Genomic DNA, 20,166 nt, shown 5'->3' with positions numbered 1-20,166 from the left:
TTAAGAAAAATCTTTCCTGTTCAGCCAAATACCACAGGAGGCAGCAAAACCATCACCATATTGAAGCCAAGTTTAAGGAACACTGTCAAGCCAAGAGATTTTTCTTGTACGAATAAGTAAGGGGAAATCTTACTGATTTTGACTAAAGGGAAGGAAAAAGAAGTGGAGAGATTTTTGGTTACTTCCAAACTTACAAAATGCCTCTGTAAGGAAAGGAAGCCGGGCAGATCACAATGGGTTTGGATGCTTGAAACAGTGTAGGCACCGAATTCAGAACTCTGAAGCAGAAAGCATTAAATCCCAGGGAAGCTAAAGCGGATGAACTTTGGTGTTTCTCCTGCAATATCATGTGCTAAGCTTCTGGCAGGGCCCAGGCCTGCCTGACCTTGGTGGCCGTGCCCTCTCACGCCATCGCTGCCCTGGTGCCTGGCCATCACCCCGGGGCAGAGGTCCAGCCAGCACAAGCCCCTGCAGGGGAGCATCCGAGTACCCATCTACCAGCCCTGGCAGTGGGCTTGGGCACGGTACAGTGTGAAGCTGTAGCCAGCACTTTAATTTAAACAGAACCAGTCAACGCATCCCCCTTTTTCTAAATAATATCTCGCAGGTCGAGCAGCGACCCGAGAGGCGCAGGGTCTCGGACCCCATTTCCTCCTCAGGTCAAGAGGTGAGAACCCTGCCCCTTCTGTGTTACTCATGGGGAGCACACACTACCAGTACCTCAACATCCTCCCAAACCCTTCAGTACCTGCAGCATTAGGAACCTGAAGAAATGGATTTCCACCAACTAAGGACCAGCTTTGCCAATTTCTGCTGAAGCTCAATGGCGTCATTGGTTGCAATTACAGTTATTAGTGATTGCAGGATTCAAATCTAACACCGAGCCTGTTTCATGGGTCTCATCCCGCCCACATTGATGCCATTGGCTTTCAACTCAAGGTTTGCAGACCCCTTGAGCTCTACTGACCGCTTCCTAAAAAGTGACAACTGCAAGCAACCAGGTTCTCAACAGATTCAGTTTTTCCACCTGAGGCTTTGCACCTTCAGCAGAAGACATTTTGGAATTCACAAATTAAAAACTAAACTAAAATTAAATTAAATTAAATTAAATTAAATATAATTAAATTAAACTAACTTTAAAAAAATCACTGTTTAATGCAGTAATTCCTCAGCCTCTTGAGATGACACCCATCAATCAGATTACTTGTGTAAATGTTTGACAGGACAACGTCCAGGTGATCCTTATGCTGCAACATGTATTTCCAGTCAATTTTTTGCTCTCCTTTCCAAATTGTGTTTGCTGTGCTGCAAAGACTTTCCTCCTCAGCCTAATCTCTGTGTAACTTAACACCTGGCAACTTTTTTGCTTACTTTTCCTCTGTTTCCCAACTCTTTGAAGAGCTGTATTTTTTGGACTGCCACTTCTGGAAAAGATGTTTCTCTGACAAGCGCTAGGCAGCGCGCACAGAGGAGGTTTTACCCTTTACCAGAACAGGGCTAAGCGCAGCCGGATTCGCCTGCCTGACTTGTACACCACAGGTTAAACATAAGCATCAGGAACTGGAAGGACTCCGTTCCCCGGGCAGGGCAGCGTCGGCATTTGAAGACGGTTCTGTGAATGAAACCACAGTTGGGAGAGCTCCACCGGGGGCAGGGGGTATTATTTTTTTGTCTCCCGGACCTATTCATACCCGGAGCGGGCAGAACCCCCCGGCCGCCGGAACGCGGGTGCTGGCGGCTCTGCCCCGATGCCCGAGTCACTCGTCCCCTCACGCACCCTCCCCGGGCAGCAGCCGAAAGGAGTAGACACGGCCGCTCCTTCTGGTAGGAAATCTCCTAACGCGCTGTGATATTGCTTTTCCTTTTCAGTTGTCTGGTCTGGGTGAATGCTTTTAGTAAGAAGCAAGGAAGCTGACTTTAATTTCTGGCCTGGGGTCAGTTTTAGCCTCCAGGTTTGATATTTAAAGTTTACATTTACATTTTAAGTGCACGCACTCTAACATTTTGCCACTACAAATAAGTTTGTAGATGTTCTTAAGAATAGCATGTGATCAAGTAGCAGAGGATAGTGAAGGTCTGGTCATCAAGCGAGGACCTATACATCTATAAGTGCCAAACCAGGAAAAAGGCTATTAAATAACTGCAGGTTAGTGTTACAAAAGGCCAGTCAGAAATTATTTGTTGCAGTGTTTTCTGATATTGTCATCACGCAGTGCTGGGCCGCATTTAGCATGAGATATTTATGAAAAATGTGATGGATCCAGCCACTGTGTCTGATTGCAAGGTAGCAGGCAAAGTGCCAGGAGTCTGCCATTCTGGCCCCAGGTGTGCCAGCAATGTGCCACTTCACCGGTGTGTCCCTTTGACTCCTTAGCTGTGAAAGGGAGACATAAGATGCCTCAAGGAATAGCTTGGGGAAGGGAGAAGTGTTGTAAAACTGCAACATTTCTTGCACGGCGTTTTCATCTTTAACCTGGGAATGAGCACATGTGAATGTGTATCTGCAGACAGGACTGTAACATAAAGCTGCTGAAATCCCAGAGGTGAAGTCCTCTTTGCAACTTTGGTTTGTACAGTTCCCTTTGGTCCATATAGAACTAGAGCGCTGAACATTTATTCATATCATTTTTAAAAGGCAGGAATTTTTCTGACAAAGGTAATGATAGTCAGTCTTATATCCATGTAATAATCCTGTGTGAGACAGACCTTCTAGTCATGGGACAAGTAAGAATTAAACACAGATATACTGAAAACCAGAAACTGCCATATCAGAATATCAAAGAAGTGATCACACAGAGACATTCACCTCTGTCAGATCCTAGTGAAAGGCACAACTCTTCAAGGCATTTAAATCTGTGACAACATCAATCTCACAATAAATGATGCAAAATTCTCAGCATTTCCTCTAAGAGTATGTATGTTTTGAAGCAGTGGGAAGAAAACCTTATATAATCCATTTTTAACAGCAAGTACTTCTGCATCACCACCCCCCAGAAATTCAAAAGCAGCAGTTCAAGAAACTATTTTCTGCTGGCTTTTGAATTTTGACAGATGACACATCCACTGTGCATCCACTGGCCCCTGCACTCTTTACTGTTTGAAGGGAGACAGAAGGGCCACGTTCTGGCATATAAAGGGACATTATGCTTGCCCAGAATTTTCCCAGTCTGCAACGGTTTCCCCTCTTAATGCTATTACAAAGAACAAACACAAACCCAACGATTCACACTGGTTTATCTAATTTGAGGAAAACTCTAATGAGTTTTGTTGTGTTTTGTTTGCAGAACAGAGTGTTCTGGCAGGCTCCGCATGGTAGAGAGGACCCGCAAGCAGACGGCGCGGTGCTATTTACCCTGAGGCAGCGAGTGTGTGTGCTGGAAAGCGCTGACCGCTCTAATGGATCGCATGGAGCTGCAAAAAGTCAACATCGAACTTGATGATCAGAGCAACAGTGGGGAAAGCCTCGAAGACAACTACACGGAGCTGGTTGATTCGGAAAAGGCTGCAATTCGGAGGTAAGCGTTTGAATAGGAAGACTAGAAAGCAGTAAGCAAAAAACAAACTTCACTAACGGCATCTGGGACCCAAAACATCTCCTAGGTAGTACGTTGACGTTAGTGTAAGTGTTTAGCTAGCGTTTTCCCACCGCACCGACAGTCCCTGCTCTGCGCCCTGGAGGGTGGTGTGCCCAGCACAGCCCGGGTCCCCCTTGCCGGCCACCGCCTGGAGTCACCTCTGCAGGCACCCAGCCCCGAGCACCCACTGGGCAATTTCCAGCCGCTCCGGTCAGAGAGTACGCGTGCAAATCTGTACACGCTCGGGGCAGGGCAACCTGAGCGCGCTTCAGCCCCGTGGGAGAGGAGGACGCTTTCCAGGGCAGGGTGTGGAGGGCAGCAGCTCAGTGCTGCCCCGGGGACAGCTCACACGCAGGCATCTCCAGCGCAACCCACCATAGCACCAGCACCTGGGTGGCCACAGAAAGACTCCTCAAAACCAGCCACCAGCCTCCAGCCCTCAGCTTGCTGAACCCCCCGGCACGTATCTCCCACAGGGCAGTTGCAAGGCACTTTGTTCCTCGGCTGTGGAGTACGTGCTCAGCTTTTAGCACACTGCTGGCAGTAAGGAATTGTTACTTTCCAACATCTGCAATCAGATATAATTTGAAGATTACCGGTTTTAAAACTAAATTCCGAGGCAAAGCAAAGATCTATCAAACATGCCATTGGACGCGAGAATCTTACAGGAGAAAAGAGGGGTTTTTCTGAAGGATTTTTAAAAACTCATTGCAATATCAAAGGAAAGTTTCCACTAATGACAAAAGGCACTGCTTGAACACAATGTGTGTCATAAGCCTTACCTAATATTTTCTTATTTTCCTTTGTGTTCAGTCCATTTGCTAGTGACGATGCAGAAAGTCAGAAGTTCCTTACAAATGGATACCTGGGTAAAAAGAAATTGGAAGAATATAATGAAGAATATGTAAGTTTTATTCATTTTAAGAGTGATTACAAAGTAAATCTTATTGACCTGAAACTTTTTCCAAAAGTTTCAGTAAACCAAGTTACTCTGGAGCTTGATCAGCATAGTCTTGACTTTGGAGGAGTAAAGACATTTTCTAACAGCTAGTGCAGCAAACCCTTTCTGTTGTCTTGCAAGTAAAACCAGGTCTTTCTTTCACAAATAATCAGAAAAATTACTCAGATCGTACCTGGGCGCCGGTAGCACCCATGTCATCTCATCCGAGATGTTCAGGCAAGGTAGATCTGCACCCATATTTCTGACAGGAGATTCGATGCAGAGAAACTTTGCTACTCCTATATCAAGGTAGAGCTGGGCCTCGGTGCGTACATGCCTGTAATGTTCGTTTCCAACACCAGTGTAAATGAATCTACGTCCCTTTAAAGATGAGGCATTCATGTTTGGCTTTACAGTGCTGAACATTACATGCTCAGCACAACTTTTAGGCAACTCCACGTGCTAATGGAAGCACAGCACCCATTCCTGGGCTGTGCGTGTGGGTAACTCTCTGCTCAGGATTTAACTTTATTCAAAGTTTTCTTGAATTTGATGCAAAGACAGGCATTGCTTTATTGGTCATGTTACAGGTTTGATTAGGATTGTTCAGACAAAACCAAAAAGTATTATTTGTGATTGCAAGCTAAAATTAAAAGCCATATACCCCCACTTCCCTTTACATTTTGTGGCAGATGTGACTCCTTCACACATCATCCGCCCTCTCCCACTCTCCTGTCTCCATCCCAAGCCACACAGTTCTTCTTCTTTTCTCCCCCAGACACACTTTTAGTTCCCCAAAGAAAGAAGCACATCCCACTTGGAAAAAAATTCAAGAATCTGTTGGATTAATTTAAAAAAATCAGCTGAATTTTTTAAATCAATAATTGGGGAATCTGTTAAATAACAGCATGTATTTCTAGAGGCTGGCCAACACAGCCAGTTGTGGCTAAGTCACCTCAGTTGCTTGTCGGGGATGTAGCCCTCCTTCCCACCGAGACAAGGGGAGAGCGGGAAGAGGCAAATGCCTACCAGCACAGTTGGCTTCTGCAGTAAAAGAGACTTCTTATGGTGGCAAGCACCTGTGGGGTCAGGAGCCTTGACAAGGCTCCACCTCTAAGGATCAAGAAAGAAATATAGGGAACACCAGCAATGAGGTTAATTAGTTTGTTGTGCTCAATAAAATGCCAATTAGTTGACATTTTCTGTTCTTGCTTCCAACAGCACCGAGGCAGAGCTTCCTTTGGAATGTCCTCGTTCAACCTCAGCAATGCCATTATGGGCAGCGGCATCTTAGGGCTCTCCTATGCCATGGCCAACACAGGAATCATCCTTTTCGTGTAAGTACATAGAAAGAAAAGCAAATAGAATATAAGCAGTGAGCTAGAGCTAAAGTTTTTGTGGTTAGAGAGGTACGTTAAGCTTGTTTTGTTAGCTGAAAGGTTTTGTAAGATCATCTGTAACGAAAACATTTTAGCTGCAATGCAAGGAACCGTCCTCTGATGAAAAAACTGTTTTGTTTTGGACTTTTTTTATTTTAGCCCTGTTTTGTATCAGGAACACAACTGTGAATTGATACTGTGCAGTCAAAAACCAGAGGGGAAGAGCAGTATACTGATCCTAAAATAACAACAGCAATCTTGCTGGTTCAGTATGGGAATTCAGCAAGGGAAATAAATCACACATAAAGTATACATTTACATCATCCCAACTATCTAATCACTATGTAGAAATGAAAGAATATTTGATATCAGTCTGAAATAGCAGTATAGCAGTATGCTTTAAATGCAAAGGCATTCACAAATTTATTCGGATTTAATGTTGCTCCCTCAAGTCTATTTGTACTCAATGTGCACAGATGACAGCAACGGTATGTGGCTGACATACAGTATCTATACAAAATGAGTTTTGATAGACAGTAACAGACAGCCATGTGAAGTTTTTTAATCTATGGCTAACCTTGTAAAATGAGAGAGACTGTAGGAAAAAAAAAAGTTGGTTTTCTTTTTTTAATAACTGATTTTAATTTTAACCAAAGCCTTAATTTTAATCCCTCAGGAGACTGGAATAAAGCATGACTACTGTGTGACAATAGGCCATTGTTTTACATTACTGAAATCTAACAAGGCTTTAAATCAGGTTGCATGGCTATCTTTATACAGCTTCTTTCTGCTGGAGATTGTGTAACTACGACAGCAACAGCATTTAAAATGCTACATGTAGCTCCCAGTTGCTAAGAAACACCTCCTGTTTTGCCAGTAGAATTTTTAACTGAAAATTAATTGTAGATGCAAATGTTGTCCTGGATAAATACTTTCCAGCACCTGCACTCAAATTGTTTAGATATAGTATTTGCTGACACAAAAATGGAAGCTGGTTCTAAAATTGACTGCATTAGAGTCTGACAAATGTGGGATTATTTTTCTTCCAATTCCTTCCTTTCTCTAAGCACTTGTACTAACTAGCATGACCATAAATTATTACTGGAAAGAAAACTGTGATACATCAAGCCTCACTAGAGGAAAAAAAAATTACCTTTGGAATATCTTTATTCTTAAGACTCTGTTCATTCACACAAGCGGCTAAAAAAAATCTAATATCAGCCTAATGACATTATCTCTGTTGGCAGTGCTAAAGCAAGGAGTAATGTTAAAGCAATCCTATGGAGTCTTATACAGCAAAAACAAAGGACGTTGCCACCCTGCAGCTCATTTTTTCTGTCATGCTTCCATACTTTCTGCATGAGAACATTCCCCCTTCTGGTAAAGAGTTTTATTTAAAAGTACAAAACTGTGTGGGGATATTGTTACCCCCATGGCATTCAGCCACTTGCCAAAGGTTCCTCTGTTTTCACAGATTGTGATGTTAGCATTAGCAGGACAGAAAAATCCCATCTACTAAATGGAAACTGCTGGACATTAATTCTAATTTGGATGATGCTGGCAGCGTTGTCTAGATTTTTGTAATTTACTGTTCTCATGTTGCCCAAGTGCTCTCTTGCTGGAAGATGTTCCACAGGATGAAGGTGGAAGGAGGGCTTCTAAAATTCAGAAGGTCTCCAGAAGTTCCCATTACATCCTCTTCTCCCATGGGGGAGGTTTGCAATGGCACAGAGCACACACTAGAGCATCTCTTCTGCTGCCTGGCATGATCTAGCAAGTGCAACCAGGATGGGTTTTGTTTACCATACCTCATGTGTCAGGACACGGAGACCATGTCTCTGAATAACAGCTGCATGGGTGCCCCTGATCAAGAAGGATGGTGTCTTGGCAGGATACACTGCAAGCTCAGACATGATCACCCCTCACCATATTGCATGAGCCAACAGCATGAGAGACGACCCTGCTTACATGAAGTCTGTAGTGTCTGTCTCTCTTGGACAAATAAAATTGAGAAAAGTGATGGCCTGGTGCCGTCACCTGGCCCCAGAGCCTATGTCTCCTCTTAGACTGTAACTCATTTATTAACTTATGAACATTTATTAACATTTATGCTGTCAGTGTCTCCCATATCTATACCAAACCACATGTTCAGTGGAGTGGAAGATGTGGGCACAACCTTCTGTTCAGCCATAAAGTAAGGCACATCGGTATTTCCTAGCTCTGTCACGTTATCATCGCATACCCTTCTGCACCAACGCTTGTGCAGGCTGATGACAAGATGGTTATGGATATGCTGCCCGTGGTGTTGTGCCCTGAAAATCTCATACAAAGCTACATTTTTCATCAGCAGTTTGCAAGAGGCAGATAGATGAAATTACATAGGATGCAAATGTTGTGTGGAAGGAACATGGCAGTAATCAGAATTAATGAATTCAGGCCCAGGTACCTTCAAGCAGACTAGGCTGGAAGAGTATGCCGCAAGTGCTCCAAGAGCAGCTTTGCCAGTGTCATGCCATGCTTTAGCATCATGCAAGGTTTCCAAGGTACTTTGCAAAGTGAGCATTTCAAGCTAAGCTCCACAACTTCACAATGACATGGCAGAAGTCAGAAGTAGTGACTAGCCAGGAGCTGGCAGTGAAGTTGTCGCAATCCTGGTTTGATGGGTTTGGGTTTTTTTTTAATAGCTCTGAGTAAGGAGAGAGATTACAATGAGAGGTCAGTGAGCAGGTAAGAGTCAAAAGACCTGACTCTTGCATAGAAATCTGTTCGCTTTAGTAGGGTCTTGTTAAGATGTAAGATTCTGTCCTTGTGGAATAACTGGACTTAAACAAGCCTTGAGGGGCTTCTGGAGTGTATGAGGTTCAACTGCACTCACAAGTAAGCTACAGCTGACACTTATCTCTGCATTTAGCACTGGGAGTCCAAAGCACAAACTTGCTGAAAACTGTTTACAGGTTGAAATTCATGCGAATGAGCAAGCGTACATTCAAATTAATTGAATGTCTCTGAAATCCTGCTTGGGATTCTGATTTCTGTTTTGCCTTGCAGAGTTCTGCTGCTGAGCGTAGCAATACTGTCGCTCTACTCGGTCCACCTCTTACTGAAGATATCAAAAGAAGGAGGTATGAGGATCAGGCTGTGACTGACTGGGTCCCTACTGCATGCATGTATTTTACGTTGGAATGCAATTCATCAAATGTGTCCAATGCAGTGGCCTATGTTTCTTTTTTGTTTTGTTTTCAGGATCACTAATATATGAAAAACTGGGAGAAAAGGCATTTGGCTGGCCTGGGAAGTGTGGTGTTTTCATTTCGGTTACAATGCAGAACATTGGAGGTAAGGGGCAAAAGATTTTATAAAAATGTTTTCTAACTTCTAATGTTTCTCTACAGAACATAAGTATTTTCTCTCCTCTGTCAGGCTAAAAGGTAACAGAGATGATCCGGGTACAGTATACACTACATTGTAATAAGAAAGGGCAGGAGGAATTCATCTTGCCTTGTTTCAGCTGTCTGACACTTCCGCATCTGGTGAAAGCTTCAATCCCTCCGTGACCAGTGAAGAGCCTTCGGTGATGGCTAAAATGGCTTGGCCAACTGCCCTCAAGGAGCCGGCCATTTCTCTTCATTGAATACAGCTTAGACTAAACATCATCTGCTTCAACTTAGAAAAGATTAATCCTACCTAAAAGGAAAAGCACATGGGTGTTTAAGAGTGGTTGTTGAAAGTATTGATCCACACAGATACTTCCTTGTGATATATCCATCAAGTAACCTCCATCCTCTCAGAAAAAGAGACTGTTTAATTACCAACATAAGCAGTAGGCATAGGACTGTGCCTTCATGCAACAAAGCTTATTTCCTTTTATTACCCTGGGAGAAGCCTTTTAGGAGACTGGAGAACACCATATCTGAAAGCTCAGGAGAGTTTGTAATTTTTTCCAGATTTCTTAATTTACTAAACGCATCATTGATCAATTAAATTTTTTTGTGATCTCTCTCATGGAACTTGGTATGTTTTGCCAATCTCCATTGACAACTTTGCTACCCAGACGGAGGTGGTTCACGTCTCTCTACTCCAAAAGACTTTTTGATTTTGTTTGTAAAAGATCCTATTCCATGGTCTTCCTTTCTGTCTTCAAGCCTGGATATTAAATGTAATTGAATTCAGGAAGGAAGTATGCTTCCCTGTTAAGGAGGAATAGCTCTTACTCTAGTCCAGTGGTTTTCAGCCTCTTGTCTAGATTGATCTATACGTCTCCAGAGACCTCTCTGTGGCCAATGTAACATAAGTGAAAAAAGTATGCCTTCTGGCGGTACGTTGAAATGAGATGTGTAGAAGTCCACCCTTCCATCAGGAATCTTGATAACTTGATATCTTGATATCTTTCTTTTATATACGGAGTAGAGTGTTGGAAGAAAGAAGCTGAAAATAGAAGGGATAAGGTAAATGAAGAACATTAGAGGCAGTAACAACTGAAGTTACTACAGAATGGGGATGGACAGTGTCCACTGGAAAAACAGCATTTACAACAGAAAAGCAAAAGGAAAAGTTAAGAGTGTAAATCTCATTAGAACAGTGATTTAAGCATGTTGTTAATTCAGTAATAACTGTATTGTATTCTAATACTGAATATTAGATGTCATTCAGGACATGCTCATAACAATATCAAGGGAACATATCATCTATGTAGTCACACTGTTATTTGAACAAAACTAATTTCTCTATTTTAGCAAAAGCTGCTTTCCCACAACAATATGTTTTTTCATGCAGCATTAATGTTTTTTAAAACAGATTATTTTTGTTTTAAAACTACACTGTTTTCTCTGAAGGTGTGTGTTTGTTTTTTTCAGCAATGTCAAGCTACCTCTTCATTATTAAATATGAACTTCCTGAAGTTATCAGAGCATTTATGAAACTTGAGGAGAGTTCTGGGTAGGTACCCTTGCCCAACCTGAACCTCAGATGAAATTTTTTCACTTTCATGTCAATGATAATGATTGTTACTTTTTATGCCTCCTCTTTAGAGAATGGTACCTAAATGGGAACTACCTCGTCATACTCGTAACAGTTGGGATTATCCTTCCCCTCTCCCTTCTAAAGAGTTTAGGTAAGATTAATGCTCCACTTAACCACATTTCTTATTTCTGTTAGGATTATGAATTTATATGTAGCTGAACTGTATATTTTTTTTCTTGTTTCACAGGTTATCTTGGTTATACGAGTGGTTTTTCACTGACCTGTATGGTTTTCTTTGTCAGTGTGGTAGGTGACTGTTTGGGTATTGTCACTAAGCAAATACAGAGCCTCTAAATGGTGCAATGCTGTTATATTTCTTATCATGACAATTTAATGTGGATGTTAGAATAGCACCTGCAAGAGAATCAAATCAACAAGCCTATTTATGAACAAAGTCAGAATAAAAAAGATCAGCCTAAAAAACAACACTTGAGAATAACAATATAAAGCAGGACAACAGCAGAGGCAGAGTAGCAACAAATACTTGCAGGAGAAGCAGTGATAGCCCTTGCTTCCTTGCTCCCACTCTTTCCCCTCTCTTCTCTGTGTGCCTGTCTGTATTTCTTTTGGTATATCATGGGTGTAAGTGTAATCTCCTGTGGCGGTACTCTTCTGATTACATTGTCTGTTCTTTGTAGGTAATCTTCAAGAAATTCCAAGTACCCTGTCCTCTCCCCAACATGGACCACGGGGCTGAAAACTGGACTGCCATCAACAACACAGTGCCAATGCACCTGGTCATGTTACCAAATGAGTCTCTCAGTTCTGGTGTGAATTTCATGATGGACAACACAGCTGGTCACTTGCCGGGCCTTGAGGAGCCAAAAGATACCTCCCCAAAAAGTGGTGTAGAATATGAAGCACACAGCGACAGTAGTGACATGTGTCAGCCAAAATATTTTGTGTTCAACTCACGGGTAAGGGAGATTCTGTAGAATTTGGCTTTAGTCATTCATACCACAGCTAAATTGCTGCCTGCCAAAAGTCAGAGGTACAGCAGTGACCATTCTTACTAATGGGAGCTTTATTTTACAGACTGCCTATGCAATACCCATCCTGGCATTTGCATTCGTATGCCACCCTGAGGTGCTACCAATATACAGTGAACTGAAAGAGTAAGGTTCTTAAATTTTGTCCCATACTTCCAGTTAACCATAGCTAAAGATCACTTTCTACATGTTCTGCCTTGATTGCTGGTGTGTAGACACCCACCTGCTAATGATTTATTGCTTTCCGTAGTAAGAAGATATTGGCTTTGCTTTGACCTAATAGTCAGATATTGGTGACAGAGACCACTGTTCAGATAGCCACGTTGATCAATATTTACTTAGGGAAGGATGAATCTGGACAGTCCTTTGAGTGATGTCAAGTATACTGGGGAACTTGGTTGCACTGAAACTGATAATTCTTGTTTCTAATAATATCTTAATGAGTTCTGTGTCTGGGTCAGCTGCTGCTTACTCTTAAGGTTTCTTGGGATGCCATTGTTTTGGGTGTCTCACACAGGCTCTTCACCCAGCCTATTTTGCTTATCAAATATCAAAAATCAAATACACCTGCTTAAATCAGCATGGAGTTGACAGCTGGGAAGGGCTAAGAAAATGTATTTATTCAACAGCAAGAATTACATTACAGAAGGTTGTGCTGCAAAACTCAAAGAGGCCAAGACCCATTACCTCCTATTTCAACAGGTTTAACCTCAGAAGAAATAAAATTTCTCAGAGGACTTGGGAACATGCTTCCAGGTTCTATAAGCTGAAGATTTTCTTACACCAAATCTTTAACCAAAGTTTTTCTAAAGAAATGATTTGACCTGCAGCAGGTTCTTCAACCTGCAGAACAGCCCTATGTAGATATGAGTATGTTCATATAGAGTTGACCAAAAGCTCTTGTCTATTATTATTACCAGCCCTGTAATTTTAGCCACTCCATTTTTTATTTAAAATACATCATTTAAGATTGATAGTATATAAATAATGATATACAAAATAACATGGCACATTTATATGTTGTCACTAAGCAATAGAAATGGAGTTTCAATACACTTTTATAAGTCTGTGCTGTTCTGCACAGAACTGCAAAGCTTCAAGTAAAGAGCTCTGTATAACCAATATAGTGGCTATGAGCTCACTAGCCAGCAAGGGGATGCCAGCAGAGCTATGACTCTTCAGAGTACTACTTCTACAAAGAATAGCACTGTTACTCTCTTTCTCTCCTACTTCAGTCGCTCCCGAAAGCGGATGCAGAATGTCTCAAATATCTCCATCACCGGCATGCTTACCATGTATCTTCTGGCTGCCCTCTTTGGATACCTTACCTTCTACGGTAGGTCAAAGCCTTGTTCTCTGCAGAATTTTCCCGTTCATTTTAAAGCAGGTGAGATGGTTCTACCACACTGAGGCTCAAGTGTTCATATATTTTCTGTGTGCCTGAATCCACGTATGAGAGTTATTCAAACATAATACACAGTGTGTAACCTCCTGAATAAGTGCTGGGACTTATCCAGCTGTCAAGCCACAAGCTCCTCACCCATAGAGAGACTCAGAGGCACCTACAAGGGGGACCAGTTGTATATCTCTTGGTTTTGTGAACTCAGACAACAAGCTGCTGTAAACTTGGCTCTTGGCAAAGGCCAAGAGTGACCGTACTAAAAATACTCTAGTGCTCAACAGTTTTACATGACACTATTAAGTGCTACCCACCCTGGCTCTGACGCCGCTAATTCAGCTTCACCTATGCTGGAAAACAGGTGCAAATCATTCTAGTGTAAAAAAATATGGATGAGCTAGACTAACCGGTAGGTAAACAGAGTAGCCCCTGTATTAGCACACAGTTTTATGCAAACGCCACCTCTTTTTACCTCGTTAGTTCCTCCGTTACAGCAGAGAAGTGAATGACGCAGCACAATCTGCTCTCTATCGCTGGGGCAAGAGGGCTCTGTATGAGAGCTGGGACACCTGGGTGGGGGTCGAAGGGAGCTCTGCCCACGTCAGTGAATTGTTTCCTATTTCATATCAGAGAAATTACTTTTACCTCATATTCCACATCCACTTAATGACTTTAAGAAAGTCATTTGAGATACTGGAGTATAAAGCATCACCTCAGAGCTGTATCACCCTCATTGTCTCTGAATGATGGACTTGTATCGGTTGTGCTGGGAAAATTCCTCTTTCATGCCTAGCCCATAACATGGATCTGATGACAGCAGCTGGGCCATGGCTAATCTTATCTGCTGCAGCATAAAGATCCTTTTGCATGTGCAGATATTGCTTAAGTGATTTAACTCCTTTCTGTTTTCTTTTCATAGGAGAAGTTGAAGATGAGCTCCTTCATACGTACACCAAAGTGTACACCTTCGACACCCTCTTGCTGTCAGTTCGCCTGGCAGTGCTGATGGCTGTAACCCTGACTGTGCCCCTTGTCCTTTTCCCCGTAAGTAATGCAGCTGCTGAAGCTGAAATCGGGGCTAGCCCATATACACTGACTGTATGTACTCAGCACAGACAGAATTTATCATTGAAGAAAAGTAAGCCTGAGTTTTTACCTGGGAGGGTCTGTTTTCCCATATGGAGTTTGACCAGAGCAAGAAACTTAGGTAGTTAGGGTTGCAAACTTTGAAAGACTGAAATAAATCAGTCTTTATAAATAAATCAGAAATAAATCAGGAACAACTGCCCTGTCTCCCTCTGGCTCGCTCTGTACTATATTTACCAGAGCAGCAGTGTAAGTACTGAAGAATTGGGGATATACTGAAACCACTTACGAGATTTCCTAATACAGACATAGGCACCTGCTATAGCATCCGAACTCCAGACGGGCACGTGCAGCTCAGGACACGTGCTGTGCAGGACTGCCAGACCTGGCTGCCAAGGTAGAGGGGCAGAGTCCCTGTGCACATCTTTCTTACATGCTTGAGTCTATGGACAGGGGAGGAAGCTTAAGTGCCAGAAAACAGAGGCAGCCAAGACTCAGCCACATAGTCAGATGTCCGAGCAAAGTTTGGAGCTTCTAGGTGCTGTTCACGAGGAAAAACGCAATATCCACTATAGCAGAGACAGAAAGACACAGCTACAAACCTCTGTGCAGAGGGACTGACCCTCCTCAGGGATGAATCCCCACCTGAAGAGCAGACCTCCAGGCTCCTGAATGTACAGGACTGTCCTCATGCCTTCCGTGAGCGGCTACACAGCAGGGGAGAAAATAGTTGGCCCTGGTCATTACGTTTTGGGAGGTTGGTGTGCCATTTGTATGGCATGTACAAGCCCAGCATCATGCTGCCGGAGGGCTCCCAGCCCTCCACGTCACACGGTAGTGTTCCCATCTGATGAGAGCAGTAACCCTGGGGTCCTATTGCTCCATTGTCCTGGATGCAAACACCAGCTCTGTGTAGGTGCTGTTTCCAGGCTTGCTGACAAATACCTAAGAGCACTGATCACCATTCAAGGTTGTATGCAAAAAAAAAAAAAAAAAAAAGTTCTGGAACAAAGCACCCAGAGTGATGAGTCCATCCAGCTTCCAGCTTAGAGCGTTCCAGTGCTCTGCCTTAAATGTCGTGTTTAAACCAGTGACAAAATGGCCTAAATTAGTCTTAACTAACCGATCACTCTTCACGGGAGAACAAGCTAAGGGCATTGCAAAAGCCTCTATCTGTCAGATGTAGCATTTTGTATTTTTATCTTTCTGTATAATCATTTTTATATCTTAATAGTGTGCAAAGGTTTAGCAGTTACATACCACAACACTAATTGCTCTATTAAAAGAACTCCCAAAAAAATAGCATTTGCTTGTAAGCCAGCATATCAAACAATTTTATACAGCCTATGAGGACAGCCAGCTCAGCAGATCTAATTACTCCAAATACAGTATAGTTGTATCAACCTCTTTTTTTATTAACTACCATATTTGTATTTTATTAAATTAGTCAGTTTATTCTTTTTTTTTTGAAAAATGAAATAATAGCATTGCCAAAAATAAAAAAAAAAAAATATAGATCTATGTACCATTGGTCACCCTAAAACTTCAGTTTGATAGCTTCATTTTAAGGACTATGTCACAGCAGGAATAATGCACAAGATGTTGACAATAAGTGAACAGGAATGCAGGCAACAGTTCTTTGGTGGAATAAAGCTGTTTTACACCAACTCAGGGGCTGGACAAAATTTTTGCAATTTGCCTCCCTCTTCCTAATACTGGCTCACATCAACCTGAAAAATGTAAAATGAAAAATTCATGCTGTATTTTCAAATTAAAGGCTCCAAGTCTGACGAACCCCATACATTTATTGAAATGACGAACTCATCCAGAAACAGCTGTCTGTTATTTTAAAACAACCAAATAGAAGTGGGTTTTGAGCTTTTTTCAGTATAAAAACATTTTTGTTCAACTTCTACATTTCAAATCTTTTAAGTTAATCACGGTACTTCAGAGTAACAGTATCTCCAGCCACCAAAGGGAGTTGCTCTTGACCTTTTCCCTACTTATCATCTTTGCTGATGAAAAAGCAAAAAAACTCTCTCTGCATTGTGTGAAAGAGTCAGTGGAGCAAAGAGGATCCTCTGCAACAGCTTTTAGGATTATAATTTCCAAGTGTCATTGAAAAATGTGCTTTTATTTTGAGAGATCTATAGATGTATATGTATATATTTAATGAAAGTAAAACAACAGCTTGCTCCTTCTCTCACAAAAGTAAATGACAGAACTCCCATGGGATTTTCAGAGGGCTCAGGTTCAGGAATACAGCAACTCATATTTCACCCGTGTGTTTTTTGCCTGCTGATTACTATTCGTAGTGGGGGTTTCTTCGGAGGGGGTTTTGCTGATATTAGCATCTTTCAGTTGAACAGATTTCACATCCCTGATTTTACACCCTATTTACTTGACTTTCTTCTACACTGCAAATATTTGAGTTTCTGCATTAAACTGGGAACCCAGTTCTCAAAAAACCTACATCAAAGTGAGATTACATTAAGGGAATCAAAGACTGAAAACACATTTCTTCACTCAGAATTTCTCACAGCAAAAGTAACTAGCACAGATCATTTAAAAAAGTGAAAAGTGAATCATTAAAAAACTGAAAAGCAAATCATTAAAAAATTGAAAAGCAAAGATAAATTAATTGCTGCTTTACTTTCCCTGCTGCTTTCCATCTTACAGATCCGTTCATCTATCAGTGCCTTGCTGTTTCCCAAAAGGCCGTTCAGCTGGATAAGACATTTCCTGATTGCAGCAGTAATTCTTGCTTTTAATAATCTGCTTGTAATTTTTGTCCCGACTATTAAAGACATCTTCGGATTTATTGGTAGGTTTCATAAATACTTTTTGTTTACTATGTTAATCCTTTCCACAATGTATTTACATTCATGGACTGAATGCGTCTCAGTTTGGGTCTTACAGTAGAGTAATATAAACATGGATTAAAGCTAAAAGGGAAGTAAAAATTCCCAAATAGCTGACAGACAAAGACAAATGCTTCCCAACTTCATTGCTACCTTGCATGAGGCACAAAGGATCCAATAATCACAGTATAAAAACTGGTAAGGAATTCCATTTTGACAAAAAGGGCATTTAGTGAATGGGGAGGAGATGGAAATCACCTTTGGTTTTCAAGCACCTGCAGCCCGGACAAAATGCATTGACTACCAGACTGTGATGTTAGAAAATGGAGAAAAATGACACATTTCTTTTGACATTCACAGTTCTCTCCCTACCTCTTTCTTTTGGTCAGTTTTGGCCTCTGACCAAAGAGGTCTACGATGAGCCTCCATGCTCTGAGCTGCTTGAGGACTCAGGGATGCAGATGCCCTTGAGAAAGACACCTCCACAAGGTTTCCGTCTTTTTCATATTGTACTCTGCATGTAGTCAGCTGGTTGGGTACTCCCTGCCTTTCACACCTGGGCCACCGCGCCGGGCTCTGCTGCGAGGAGAGGAGTAGGCACAGGTCATCCACCCTCTTTTCGACACACGCTTTCCAGGGTCGTGACGCCCTGGGAGCGCCTGTTTGTCCTCGCTTCACCAGCCCACATGCAGACGTCCGTATCACAGCCAGCCACACCGGTTTGAACAAACCCCCTCGGCAACGAGTGCCTCTGTGGGCCCTGAGCACTCAAATAAATGTTTGGACATCTACGGCTCTACATGAATGCTGTCTACAGAGAGAGCCCCATGTGCAGCTGGCCTTGGAAGAGAGCTGCCTGCCCACACACTCTCTTTCACAGGTCCACCACACTGCTTATGTGTCAGATGGCACGGTACTCAGCTCTGCTTTCTCTTCCAGGTGCCTCTTCTGCTACAATGCTGATTTTCATCCTCCCTGCTGCCTTCTATCTGCGGCTTGTTGAGAAGGAGCCCCTGAGGTCTCCCCAGAAGATCGGGGTAAGGGAGCAGGCAGCAATTGCCAAAGGAAGGATGGGAGGGTGTGGGCTTTCCACTGGTCACAAATACTCGGACCTTTGACTTGCAGCACCTGGCAGGTGATCACAAATGGCAGTGTCTCACCCAAAATACAGGCTGGGCAGCGTGATTCACCTTAGCGAGGAGAGGCAGGCTTCACACGCCAAAGCCTTTAGCACCCTACTGATACTGACACACAACAGTAAGTGTCTAGGTTGAAGTGTGTCTTAAATCACTAGAAAAGGACATGTATTTAATCCGATCTAAGCTCTAGTTAACAACTGCTCTTGCATTAATAACACCAAGACAACGTATAAGGAGCTGTTGGTTCACGCTAGAAGGCCAGCTGTGGATTAGCAGGAAGATTTGAGTTCAAGGTTAAGAAGGAAGTTGTACTGCAGAGATAATTAATCAATAGTCAGTTCCCCACTGAGATACATCTATACAGCTACAGGAAACATATATGAAGGTCTATCATTTATACACAGCATGTGTTTATATGTCGTGCTGGACTGCTGCAGCAGTACCTTTCATCCTGAACATCAATAGCTATCTGCACATTTAACAATATCACCAAGGATATGTACTTTGAAAATTTAATCAGAAAAGTTATTGATGAAATAGATACACAGGCACCTAATGTAAACAGATGTACATATATACACCTATATACATGTTCACAAAAAACATGGAAGTTCAACCAGTACATACTGCAAGTATAAAAGAAAAGGTTTTTTATTATAAAATGATTTCTGACGATGACTTTTGGAGCTGTGAATATTTGTTCATGTCTCTTTGTTCATTCTTCATGTTGCCGTGTGTTAGGCACATCTAGAATTTCACACCCTCCACTGAGATCACTTACAATATTCATCTTTGTGTTGCGAGTCAGAATATTGTTAAGTGTGGACAGATTATGGTAAACTAAAGCCTCCCTAAAGCAAAGGGTGACTATAAACATCTGAATCACTCGAATATGTACAGAAATGCCTTCAGAGAAGACAGATGGTCTTACCTGTTCGTCTAATAATGATGAAAAGGATTAACTCTGAAGCTGTTCTTTATACCAGAGACAATGATCATTCATTGAACATTGGTCAGTTTTTAAAGAAAAAAACTGTTCTTCTGTTATATTTTGTATTATTGTTCATAGTAACAAAGCGGAGGGGGGTGTCAGATCTGGTCTTGTAAATCCTGGCTTTCTTGGACTGAAATTCACACAGGACTAACTTTGATTCACGTAGCCCTGTATGACATTACTTGGGCTTTAGACAAAGAGAATGACCCAAACTCAGGCCCTGGGTGTTACATAAATGCTGTTCAGTGGGACAGTCGGTGAACTACAGTCTGCGAACTACAGTCTGCTCAGTCACTTGCTTTACTAATAAAATATCATTTTCCAATTGCAGGCTCTAATTTTTCTCATTCTTGGCATAATCTTCATGATTGTGAGTATGACTCTTATTGTAATGGACTGGATTAACAATCCCCCAAGTTCCAGACATCACTAACCTGTGGAGACAACCAAGTGCTTTTTATACCATAAATATTTCTATTGTGTGCTCTGAAGGACGCCTAAACAGGACTGTTATTCCTAGCTAGTAACTGCAGTATTTTGAAGACAGTTTCTGGTAAGGTCACTAGAACCCAATGGAGTCTACGTTATCCTTTTCACTAAGGATTGTTATTTATGCATTAGGAACCCGAGCTTAGCATTTCTGGCCAGGTGAAACGAAATGTGTGGTGTGGATGCTATCTATTTTCAAAACCAAAATAACTGTGTACATAGTCCTTAAGAATAGCTTGGTGTCACCCTTTTCAACCTCTCCCATCATGCTAATAATCACAGTTCCTAGAGCCCTG

At 42.1% G+C, this 20,166-nt stretch overlaps 1 protein-coding gene across 1 annotated transcript; it reads left to right on the top strand.

Moving 5' to 3' along the window:
• Positions 1-3,380: 3,380 nt before the first annotated feature.
• SLC38A4 (solute carrier family 38 member 4) lies at positions 3,381-19,814 on the top strand (the record flags this gene model as incomplete). The annotated part of the gene is made up of 15 exons (XM_082014024.1): positions 3,381-3,515; positions 4,389-4,479; positions 5,737-5,852; positions 8,943-9,016; positions 9,138-9,230; positions 10,748-10,829; positions 10,922-11,004; positions 11,101-11,159; positions 11,552-11,830; positions 11,949-12,028; positions 13,138-13,238; positions 14,221-14,345; positions 17,067-17,211; positions 18,188-18,285; positions 19,713-19,814. Exons 1-15 carry the CDS (start codon positions 3,397-3,399, stop codon positions 19,812-19,814), a joined length of 1,647 nt encoding a protein of 548 aa, XP_081870150.1. The 5' UTR covers positions 3,381-3,396.
• Between the last annotated feature and the right edge of the window lie 352 nt (positions 19,815-20,166).

Source organism: Phaethon aethereus (assembly GCF_964289735.1).
Source record: "Phaethon aethereus genome assembly, chromosome: 1".
Classification (NCBI taxonomy): domain Eukaryota; kingdom Metazoa; phylum Chordata; class Aves; order Phaethontiformes; family Phaethontidae; genus Phaethon; species Phaethon aethereus.
Note: the sequence above shows the minus strand (reverse complement) of the source record. Positions and strands in the feature narration are given on the sequence as shown.